Source organism: Geospiza fortis, unplaced genomic scaffold, assembly GCF_000277835.1.
Source record: "Geospiza fortis unplaced genomic scaffold, GeoFor_1.0 scaffold874, whole genome shotgun sequence".
Lineage (NCBI taxonomy): Eukaryota > Metazoa > Chordata > Aves > Passeriformes > Thraupidae > Geospiza > Geospiza fortis.
The window spans coordinates 130,034-141,654 of NW_005054456.1; the positions used below are offsets into that span (position 1 = coordinate 130,034).

Below are 11,621 nucleotides of genomic sequence, written 5' to 3' on the forward strand. Positions count from 1 at the left end.
ATGCACACAGGCTGCAGGAAATGGCACTGGTGGGAACCCCAGCTGGAGTGGGCGTTCCTCAAACACCACTGGAAACTCCACACAGAGCTGCTGGGTTGGCTGGCACGTGCCCATTCCAGGCTCCTCATTACCCTGCAGCCCACTCCTCTCCAGGGTTGGTTTGCCCAGCAGTTCTCCCCCAGCCATCCCCACCCATGACACCAGTTTGCATTCTGATGTTGTGTGTTGCCCTGACCAGGCTCATCCTCCAGAAAGGTCCTGGGCAATGGAATGTCCCCTGTGCTCTCAAACTGTGCCTTCCCACCTACATCCCACAGGACCAGACCATATCCCTTACCTTGAGTGATGAAGTCACTCCCAAATTACTTGGAAGCAAATTGTCAGAGCTACCCACTCACCATTCAATCACCTGATAAAGCAGCTGATAGTTTTAAAGTTTAAAGCTTTCAGTTTTCATTTAAAAAAGAAAGCATTTTAGTTTTAATTCCCAGTTCTTAGATTAAAGAGAATGTCTGAACCCTCCTTCTTTTAGAGGGAAAAGCCCCAGATTTCCCCCTCTAAGCCACTCAAACCCAGTCTGAGACACACAACGCCCCAGGTGCTCATAGGTCAAAACTAAGAGAAAATAGTTTTAAAGTGTGACCCTTTAAAGCTGACATACTCAAGGCTCAGGTAACAACTGTCACACTATGTCACAATATTAACACATGCCTTGGGAAGGACTGGAGTGAGCAAGGATGGGAGAACCAGCACCCCAACCTGTCTCTGCAAGCACACACAGGTGATGGGCTGTGGGGTGGCAGTGCCAGCTCCCAGCCCTGGGAATGCTCTCAGGGGACAGACACCATAGGCACAGCCTCCTGGCTTTGCTCATCTGCTCGTGGCACCGAGGGCTGCTGTGTGCAGAGCCCAGGGAAAAGCCTGGTCTCATCCCAGCAGATGCCACACTGCCCTTGGAACAAGCCCAGGAGGAAGAGCTTGTGCTCGTGGTTGCACCAAAGCAGGAGGCATTCCCTGGAAGAGCAGAGCTTGAGGACTTGCTTTGGACACCTCTGACAGCTCCTATGCTGAGGAGACAGAGCACATAGCATCCCAACATGGCCATGTGCCTGTGCCTGTTGATTAATCACAGTAATTAATGGCACAGCTGGATGAACAGGAAGGCAGTGACCACTGCCAGGCCCTCCTGCTTCCCACAGCCAGTGCCTGTCTCCATGCCTGTCACAGGTTGCTCCATGCCCAGCAGTGTCTGCAGCCCTTTCCCTCCCACCACAGCTCCCACTTTTCCCAGTGCAGGCTGGGATCTGGCTGGAGGTTACCCCTGTCCGGCCACCCAGCCCTGACCACTCCTACAGCCCCCAGCCCAATGCAGGAGGCTCTTGATCCCAGATGGCTGCCGTAAACATCCCAATTCCCATGGAATATTTCCATTTCATTATCAAACTCCACCTTGGGGTAGATGCATCCTCTCTCCAGGGGGGGTGAGCACAGGCTGACAGTGCTCTGCTCACAGATGGAAGCTCATCCCAGCATTCCTGATGTCAGTCTCCTGTTCAGTCCCCCCTCCTCACATCCTGGGTGTGTCCCCTCTACTCACCCTGGGAATTCCCTGGCAGTGTCTGGGACAGGGTGGCCCAGCCATGGTGGGCTGCCCGTGGGCACTGCTGCCAGACCCCAGGCACAGCCAGTCCCTGTCCCAAGATCCCAGCCCAGGAGCATGGGCAGGACACAGGGACCAGCATTCCCAGGCTGCAGTTAATCCAGGCTGCTGCTCTGTGCTCCCCTCTCAAAAAAGGTCTTGGCTGGGCTTTAGAGAAGAGAAGAGCAGCTTGTCAGGAAGGCGAGGCCAGCTGGAGTGTGGAGGTTTGTGTGGGAAGGGGGTGGACACCAGGAGACAGGGACAAACAGCTGGTGGCCAGGGAGAGAGCAGCTCTTCCTGGCATCTGGAGGGCTCTGTCCTTGTGACACCACATGGCCATGCCCCAAGGTGGAAGAGGGGAGGCCAGGCCTCCTGTTCCAGGGTATCACCATACTCTGAGGAAATTCTTCCCAATATCCCATCTAACCCTGCCCTCTGGCAGTGGGAAGCCATTCCCTGTGTCCTGTCTCTCCATCCCTTATCCCAAGTCCCTCTCCACCTCCCCTGGAGCCCCTTTAGGCACTGGAAGGGGCTCTAATGTCTCTCTGGAGTCTCCTCTTGCCCAGGTGAGCACCCTCAGCTCTCCCAGCCTGGCTCCAGAGCAGCTCCAGCCCTTAGAGCAGCTCCGTGGCCTCCTCAGGACTTGCTCCAGCAGCTCCATTCTGTACAATCCTCACCTGCCAGCCCCCAGTGGGTCAGATACCAGCCCATCCTACCAGCCCAAGGACTTAAAAAGTAATTAAAGACCTCTGCAAAACTGAAGCTGAACACGACGGAGTTGGGGACAGAGGGAAAGTGAGGTCCCTGCAATCCATTAGGATGGCTTGAGGAATTCACTCCCATTAGGTCCTGCTGCAGCCAGGGGCTTAACAGGATTCAAAAGTGGATTAAACATTTATACAGCTAATGAGAACATCCTGTTACATTAGATAGGATATAAAAAAATAAAGGCGAGACACTTCAGTGCCACAAGCCATAAATTACCCACCAGTGATGGGGGCGAGGGAGAAGTTTCTCTGCTCATCCCCCTTCCAAGGAAATGGTGAGGCTGGAGAATTGTTCTCAGGATGGTGTGAGTGTCCAGCCCAGCAAGGGCTTTCACAGCAGGGCTGTCTTGCATCCAATGCCTATGGAACAGCCCAATCCTGTACTCTGCCAGGAGCCCCCTGCACAGCATTCTGTGAGGTGCCACTTGGCTTGAGTGGGAATGGGACAGGGTATAAGGCAGCAGGAGGAACCTGGTCCCTCACGTCATCCTTGTGCATCCCACAGAGATGGGCAAGCAGCAGGATCTGGCCCAGCCCCACTCCCTCATGGAGCAAAGAGTGGGGAGACAGGAGCATCCTGGCTCCTGAGCACCTTCCATGGTCACAGGGAAGTGCAGTTTTCCATGCTCATGCTGGGTCTTGTATCCACCTCAACTTGTGCCCGCAGGTCCCTTAAATGCAAGCAAAGATGATTTTGAGATGCTTATCAGCACTCCTGGCAGCTCCTACTGCTGGAGACACACAACGGGCCACGGCTCATGTCAGACCCGAGAGCTGCAACCTCTGGTTTTCTCTCCCTGGCTGAACAGCAGCACTTGCAGAAATCTCCTGCTCCCTTGCAGGGAGGAAAGCCCCAGGATAACTCTCAGTCTCCGTGGTGAGCAGCAGGCAGGCGCTCCCGGCTGGCATCGCTCCTCAGCCAGAGAATCCCAAGGGATGCGCTGCTGCAGGGAAACCCATCCCTGCTGCTCTCCCCTGGAGCGAGCCAGGCCAGGCTGGGGCTATCCCTGTCCCTGATGCTCCACAGAGTGGAAGTGCTTCCCCTGCATTCCCATGAGCAAGGGGTGTCTGGAGAGCAGTCCCAGGACCACACTCTGAGCCAGGATGCCACCCCAGAGCTCCTGGTGCCTCCTGGCAGTCTCATTTGAACAGGAGAGCAAGGAATGATGACAAGCAAGCAACACAGCATGGCAGGAAAACACTTCTCCCTGCACACACAGGCAGAGACCCTTGTGGATTCTTCCTCTCCACATGCAGCTCCATGGAAAATGACACAAAAGATAACCAGCTCCAAGGAATATGACACTGAAGAGCAGGTCAGGGAGATGCCTAGGTCTGAAGGGGTTGAACTCATTACATTAAAGACACAAACACAGCTCCTGCTCAGCCAGCACTGGTCAGTCCTTCCCAAACTATGCCTGTTCAGAAAATTCCACTTGCCTCCTCTCCCTCTGTAACCACCAGCAGTGGGGAATGCCTGTGGGCTCTGGGTGTTCCAGACTCCCTGATCTGTGCAAACCCAGGAGCTGGCACACCCTGCACCAGGAAAACCCCCATCCCAGCCACTTCCAGGCCCCCTCTCCAGCTCTACCTTTGCTCTCCTGTCCATTTGCAGCCTCCACCCACCAGCAGTGCTGCAGAGCTGCCATGCAGGGATAAGATTCCAGCCAAACACCAAACACGTGTATCTGTTACTCCCAAGAGGATGAGCAGGACAGGTGGCATTTCCTTCTCCAGCCAGGACCAGGAACACCAGGATGCTGGCACAGGCAGTGCTCTGGAAAACCAAATCCTTGCCAGGTGAGGCCATTTCATGCTGCTTTTTGAACAGAGTGGCCATGTTGGCAGCATCTGGGGGTGCCAATGCTGCCAGCACTGCTCTTCCTGTGACACCCCAGGAGCATGGCTGGGAGAGAGTCCCCAAGGAAAAGCCAGGAGCTGGGAAGACGAGCGAGGCTGAAGCAGGCGAGCCATTCCAGGCAGGCAGCTGCCAGCTCTGCCCACGGGAATGGGGCTGGAGCAGCGTGGACAGATGGCTACTCCTTGCCCAGGCAGCCTCCGTGTCTCATTCACAGATTTGCTGTCCCTGAGTCATTGCCCTTCAAAGGACAGCAGAGCTGAGCTCCTGTGTGGAGCCAGGCATGAGTCGCATCCTAATGGCATCCCGGTGACAGCAGGAACAGCCCCTGGCAGCCAAGCACATCCTGCCTCTGCCACCTGCCTGCCTCCCACCCTGGAGGGCAGCTCTGGAGCCCACAGCAGAGGAAAAGCCTGTGGGGCATCCCTAGGGACAAGCCTGGGGCTGTGGGATGTTTTGACAAACCCTCTCTGTGTGGGATCCGTGGCACTGCCCAGCACCGGGGTCAGGCCAGGCCATGTGTGATCCCCGCTGTACAGAACGGCTCCTTTCCTGATGGAAAAGAATCCTGTCCTCAGGCAGGGACCAGGTGAAGCCCATTGTGAGGGCAGGTCCAGCTGGGCTCAAGCAGACACCCAGTGCATCCTCTCCCACTTCCTGGTGCTGGTGTAGGAGGTGCTGCCTGCTCTCCTTGGGATGTGCGTGGGGCTGGAAGTCGGAGTGGCACCAGCAGATCCCTTTGTCCATGGGGAGCAGGGATCACTGCCTGGTAGGAAAAGCAGCATGGCAAGACAGCCCTGATCTGGATGGCCACAGGCAGCCTGTGCCAATGGATGCGCACAGCAAGGGGGCTGGGGGTTGTGTTGTTTTCCCAGATCTCACACTTTGCTGATATCACTGTACATGCTGAGCTCCTGACTCCCAGAGCCTTCCCACACCACACAGAGCAGCCAGATGCTTTCCACCTCCAGCTGCTGAGGTGGCACCTCTGAGGAGCTCATCCCACCCTGCTGGTGAAGCCCCTGTGCCCACCATGCTTCCAGGGATGGGCACACATAGAGAAGAACGTGGGCCTGCATCTGGCAGCAGGCACAGCTGGGAGCACACGGAGCAGGAACTGGTGCTGGAGCCTGTGGCACTTGGTGTGACATCACCAAGTGACAGTTGACAGTGACAGCTGACAGTGACAGTGACTGGTGACAGTTTGATGGAGAGAGATGTCATCCTCCCTCGCTGTCCCTGCACCATTTGCTAGCCTGCCTGTTGCTCCATGGACCTGCTGCTGCCTTGGGAAACTTGTGAGTTGTCCTTGCAGCACCACTGACAGACACAGGTGAGGACAGGCAGACAACAAGGACTGACAGACAACCAGAGCAAAGGAGGCAGCCAAAAACCACCCAATATCCCCCGTAAATCCCTCCCATTCATATCCTGACCCCATCCCAGGCTGATTCTCCCCACAGCACTGGTGTAGGTTCAGCCTTCAGCCCACCACACCCTCCCAGGCAGTTTGAGATGTCTTCACCCCAAGCAAAACTCAGGACTGTCCAAGCACCATCTGAGCACCCCCACTCCCACCTGGCTTGCAGCCCTCCCAAGTCCCAGGTACCACTGGCACATTCCTGACACCTCTACATCTTTTATTCCAGGGGGCAAACTCCTTCCATCAGTTCAGCTTTTGTTTCACCTGTTTTTCAATCCTTGATCTTCATTTTCAAGCATTGAGGAGGTACCAGACACAAGGCACTGGAATTGGGCTGTGCCAGAGGCTGCAGCCACAGCACCTGCAGACCAAACCCACCACGGTCCTTTGGCCCAAATTCTTTATACAACTGAACCACATCTTTGTGCAAGGCTGCAAAAAATTCCCTTTGTTCCCATGGAATGGGTGGGGAACATGGAGCTGCACACTTGGCTAAGCTCATGCATGTGCTCCTGCTCAAGCTGCCAAATGACTGCACTGATCTGCTGGAATTACTTTCGAATTCACTCTGGAACCTTTTTTCACCTCATGAAACACCTCACTGGCCAGACTGGTTGTGGAGAAGATCTGGAGCTGACACAGGTGTGTGGGAGCAGCCTCTCCCCTCCTGCTGCTCCTGCTGTACCAAATGCTCCACAGGAGACCAGGTCCAGGGTGCAACTTTGCAGTCACCCATCCACAGATTCTCTGGAAGCCTCACTTCTAAAGTAACTTAGCAACCTTAAAAAACCTAAAGTAACTTAGTAACCTTGAAAAACCACTAGGTTTTGGTGAAACCACTTTTGCTGTGGTTCTCAAAGGACCTTCCCTCCATGCAAGGAGCCATCCAGGCTCAGAGCAGGAGTGCACCAGGTTTAGCAGCATTTTGGATAAGCCCAGCCCAAAAAAACTCAACTTGAGCTACTTTTGTGAAGGTAAAACGCTGCTTTGGTTCCCCCAAGAGGTGTCCCTGGCACTGGGATAACACCAAGACATGGTGTTCCCAAAGCTCCTGGTGCCAGCAGGCTTAGGTTTCCAGAGGATGCTCCACAGGGAGGGATGCTCTGTAGGGATGCTGATTGCTGATGCTATTCCTGTTAAACCAGAGCCAGAAAACAGGACCCCAGAGGGTGCTGAACCTGGGCACTGGGGATTTGCTCCCTGCTCTGTGCGGGATGTGCCAGGAATGATGCCAGAGCAGGAACAGCCTCCATTTCTCACCACATCACTGCACACCAGCAGCACAGAAACACCAGCAAAGCCTTGGGAGTGAAATCCTGCCCAGCCAGGGGTACTGGGGAAACCAGAGGTGCAGAACCAGATCCCACAGCCGCGGGCCCGTGTGCAGAGAAAGCTGATAATCTAATCACATCTGAGATGCTACAGGTCCTGTCCAACCCAGCCTGCCCAGCTCTGCTGCCAGCCCCTGTCAGTCCTTCTCTCTCCACAGCTTTGTTTCTTGCAGCCTAATGACTCCTTAATGGGCTTTGTCCCATAGATCTTGATTTGCCCCAGGACTGGTGGGAGGGGGCACTTTTGGGAGCTGTTGGGGTGGGAGCCAGCATGCAGAGCTTGGCCTTGGCATGAGCAAAGCTCTCATCTGGTGTCTGAGCTGGAGCAACACTGCTCTTTTCCTGTTTGGAAAGATGGGAAAAGGCACAAATGAGCCCTAAGCATCCCTCAGGGCATTGCTTTGGAGGGACAGCGATTTCCTCCTGCACTAAGTCCTGCAAAGCCTGGGCTGACAGTTTGAGTGCTGCTGCTGCCCCACATTTCCTGATGCATATTCGAGTCCAATATCCACATCCCCAGACCGTGACCTCCTCAAGCCCCTTTGGAGGATGCTCCAAAGTGTCCCCACAACTGCTCAGTCCACTGAGTTCACTGTGTCTTGCAGTGACAAAGGGTACAAGTTACACAGCAACAGGCGAGATGGAGGAGGCCGGCAGCTGCTCCTGACTCAATTAATGACTTTTCCCTCTTATGTTCAGGAAAAGAGGCGTGTGCCACCTTTTATCCACACCATCCCTACCTAGCACCATCAGCCAGCAGCTGGCAGGCAGATCCTCACAGCACGAGGTGAAATGTATTTGAGAAGATGGATGGACCTTGTGAACCCACTTCCCTCTCTTCCTCCTGTCACAGGACGCCGGTGCCCCTGTCCATGAGCGTCCCTGTGGGAGCCAGAGCCCCAAAATCCCACCAAATGGGAAATGCAAACAATAAACCCCAGAAGTGCATCTTCATGGTTTAATGTCTCTCAGCCACAGGGATTTCTGGTGTTAGTTGGAAGAGTAGCAAATAAAACATTTCCAGGGAGTGATTTGGAAGTTGATGGTGCTGCACAGGAATAACAACATACGGAAAAAGTGGGACCTGCCCAGGAATGATCGATCCCCAAGCAGAAAATAAAAAGGGAGAGTATGACAGCATTGAGTAATCTCAGCAGCTGAATTACACACAGACCCCACCATTTCATGGGATTCCTGTCTCCCAGGGAGACTTTGGTCCAGTCTTCCCCAACCTCTGGGCACAGATGGATGTTGCAGACAGGTAGAGAAATTATAAAAGAAAGGCCTCATAAAATCAGACCTGCTCTGTTAAATCAATAGCTAGTCTGTCATTTCTTCTAAGTGCAGCTAGTACTTTGCAAGTTCCCATGTGAAAACAATCTGGGTATGAACAGTTTGTTAACGTAACAACCTTTTTTGGGTGAAAAATAAGTGCACCTGCACTTATTAGATCTGTTCCATGAGAACCCACAAAAGAAAAATGTAAACAACTTGAACCATAGCACATACACACAAATCACCTTCTGACTAACAAATGAAGTAGTAAGAAAACTACCAGGTAATAGATGTTGTACAGGAGGTCTGTGAAAACTGTATAAAATAAGTTATGTGAATAAAAATTTGGCTTTTCCTGCATGAAGAAAATGGAGCTCAAGTGATTTATTCCAATAGACAGATCTGGGATTGGGATGTCTAAGATGCTGTTTCCCCTCCTGGCAGGACCCGCTTTTTCTCCCCAAACCTGAGGGCAGTTCTCAAGATGATTTTTTAACAGGGCATGATGTGTCTCCTCAAACCAATCCACAACACTTACACACTTCAAAATTTTTAGCTTGGGGTGAAACCTGCTGCCATAGGGAGGAACTGGCAGCTCCAGCTGGGATTTGGTGTTGCTGTTGTTTGAAATCAGGTGGAAAAAAAGAGCCAAAATCACCAGAGTGGTGATTTTTGGCTGCCATAAAGCTCCCTGTGAGCTGTCTGCTCAGCCACACTTCTTAGGCACCAAATTCCAGAGGGATCCGTGCCTCAGCAGAGGGAGGCTGTGTGCAGGTGAGCTGAGCTGCTGTGCTTCCTCATCTTCAATTTTCCAGCTGCTGTTACAGAATGGCAGGGATGTGAATGGGATGCAGCACTAACCATCCACACTCAGCCCTGCTCCCACAGTCCCATGTCCCAGAATTATCATTTAAATCCTGTCTCTCCAGCTCCAGAGCTCCTGAAGCCAGAATCCTGCTGTGAGGGCTCTGCAGGAGCTCTCACACTGGCCAAGCTGCACATTCCACTGTTTTCCTCCACTCCTCTGCTGTTTTCCTGTTATTTGCTCTCAGATGTTATCACCATCAAGCAATAGCTTTGCCATCCTTCACAAACAGATATTATCCAGCATCTGGATGGGAATCACAAATTCAAACTGCTTCAAAAATCCCATCAGCCACATTTTTCCAAGGCAATGAGTAACTGTAGTCCCTGCTCAAGTCCAGAGGACTCGAAACCAGGCCGCCAAAACTCGCTTGTCACCACAGTGCTGGAAGGGTCTGGTATTAGCCTTAATTCACAGATGGGAACAGCCACTGAGAGGGAAAAGCTGAGTCTCATGGATGTGAAAGGCTGGAGTAAGACACATAAATATGGAGTGAATGGCCTTAAACAAAGCAGCCTGATTTTTCAGGACGGGAGCTGTGAGGGCTCCAGTGGGAGTGTGCAGACTCGGGCACTCCCATGGGAATTTCCCAGTGGGTGGCCCAGGGGAGTGTGCACAGGTTGTCCCTGCTGCTCCTGCCTCCTGTTGCTTCCCAAGTGCTGCCTGAGGAATGCAAGGCTGGAGCTCACAGATGCTCTAAGGATGCACTGATGTGACACAGAACCAGCTCAGAGGAACGAGTCCTGCCACTACCTCCAGCTCTGCATCTCCCCAGCACATCTCCTGCTCTCCCATCAAGGATGTTAAACCCAGGGATAATTAATGGAGACTCATCGAAGCACAGCTCTGTTTCTAGACATTTTGGAGTCCCAACATAATTATTTTCTCACCTCTTTTGCTTTTCTCTCTGGGACTCCCAGCAGAGATGGAAGCTAAGCCTGAAGCTGGAACGTTTATGCTCCACCAGACATGGCACAGAGAGATCCTGATCCTGCTGGGCCCCTGGAAGCAGGAGCAGCACAATGGACAGCACCCTGTGGAAGTCGAGCAGCAGGACCAAACTACTCAGCAGGCTGAATACTACATCCCTTGGAAACCACAGGGGGAATTTGGGAAGCAGACTGCAATTACCTGCCTTGGCCCATGCCCAGAACACAAGCACAAGCTCTTGCTCAAACCCAGCTCCCCACAAAAGCGACCCTTGGAATAGTTGCCAGGATCTCAGCAATGTGCTCTTGCTGAAAGACACCACCTCAGTGTCCCAGTGCTGCTCTTGGTGCTGCTCCTGCACTTGCCCAGGGCATGAACATCACTTCAAGAGCTGCTCTGCAAATCCAAGTGTCCCTCAAAACTCCTGTGCCAGAAGAGGAGCAGCCAACCCCGTTGTACTGCCAGGGAGGAAGCTCTGCCACCTTCCCTGTGGGGACAATGCTGTCACACACCTCAAGACACAGCTCTGAGAAAGGGAAGCAGATTTAATTATGGACACCATTGCACTTTCCAGAGGTGATGCCTGGAAGGAGCATGCACAGGTGAGCCAGGCAGCCTGGAGCTGGTGGAAGCTGGGGACATCACGAGCTTGTAAGACCAAGCAACCAGCAGAACCACACTGGGAGTTTGATGGAGATCCAACCACAGCTCTCATCTGGGAGAGGAGATAGCTCCATGCTGAGCCTCAATCCCATCGATGTTGGGAGACACAACCAACCCATCAGTTTTCAGTACAGGGACTGTGCCCCAGGGCTGGGGACAGTCAGTGACACTGGGGGAACACCAAGGTGGGAGGCACATTCCAGCACCCCTGGGCAGAAAGGGTGTAAGAGCTGGAAAACAGCTGCTGCATACAGGGAAGGGGCCCTGGCACCATGGTTCATCTCAGGTCACCACTGGTCTAATGACAGCCAGGCAGAACTCTGGGCTGTCCCAGGAGCAGCAGCAGGTCTGAGACAAAGGTGAGGGGCCTCACACGTGCCCCAGCTCAGCCCCTGTGTGGAAAGGGTTGTGGGTAAGGGTAGCAGGGATTGGGGTTTCTGGAGTGAAGTACCTGGATTGAGGTGGCATGTGGGGATTGGGGTGTCAGGAGAGGTGTCAGGATTGGGCTGCTGGCAGTGGAGTGTCATGAGCTGGGTGCTCAGACTGTGTTGGGAGCAGGGTGTTGGGAATGGCAGTGGGATATCGGGAGCTGCCTGTGTGTGCACAGCTGTGAAGGGATGTGCCAGTGCTCATTCAGGCCAAGTCCTGCTTTGCCTTCTCTGTCCCACCACTCTGTCCCAGCTTTCCCAAGGGCTCCAGACCTGTCCCACCACCACTGCCAGGAGAGGTTTGGGGAGCACAGGGAGATCCCAGCCTGCAGGCAGGTGTGAGAGCAGGGGGACCACGGTACCCCCACACCACCAAGCCCGCTGTGGCCCAGCTCACCCGGGACGCCCCCTTGTACCTTGCAGTCCGTCAGGCAGGATCTGA

The 11,621-nt window shown here is 53.7% G+C and overlaps 1 protein-coding gene across 1 annotated transcript in view; it reads right to left on the minus strand.

The window, feature by feature from the left end:
* Nucleotides 1–11,621, minus strand: part of FAM155B (family with sequence similarity 155 member B) — a 23,690-nt gene that overhangs the window by 10,801 nt on the left and 1,268 nt on the right. The window contains exon 2 of the mRNA XM_031062675.1: nucleotides 11,596–11,617. Within this exon, the coding sequence (XP_030918535.1) occupies nucleotides 11,596–11,617 (22 nt within the window). The remainder of the gene's footprint in view (nucleotides 1–11,595; nucleotides 11,618–11,621) is intronic.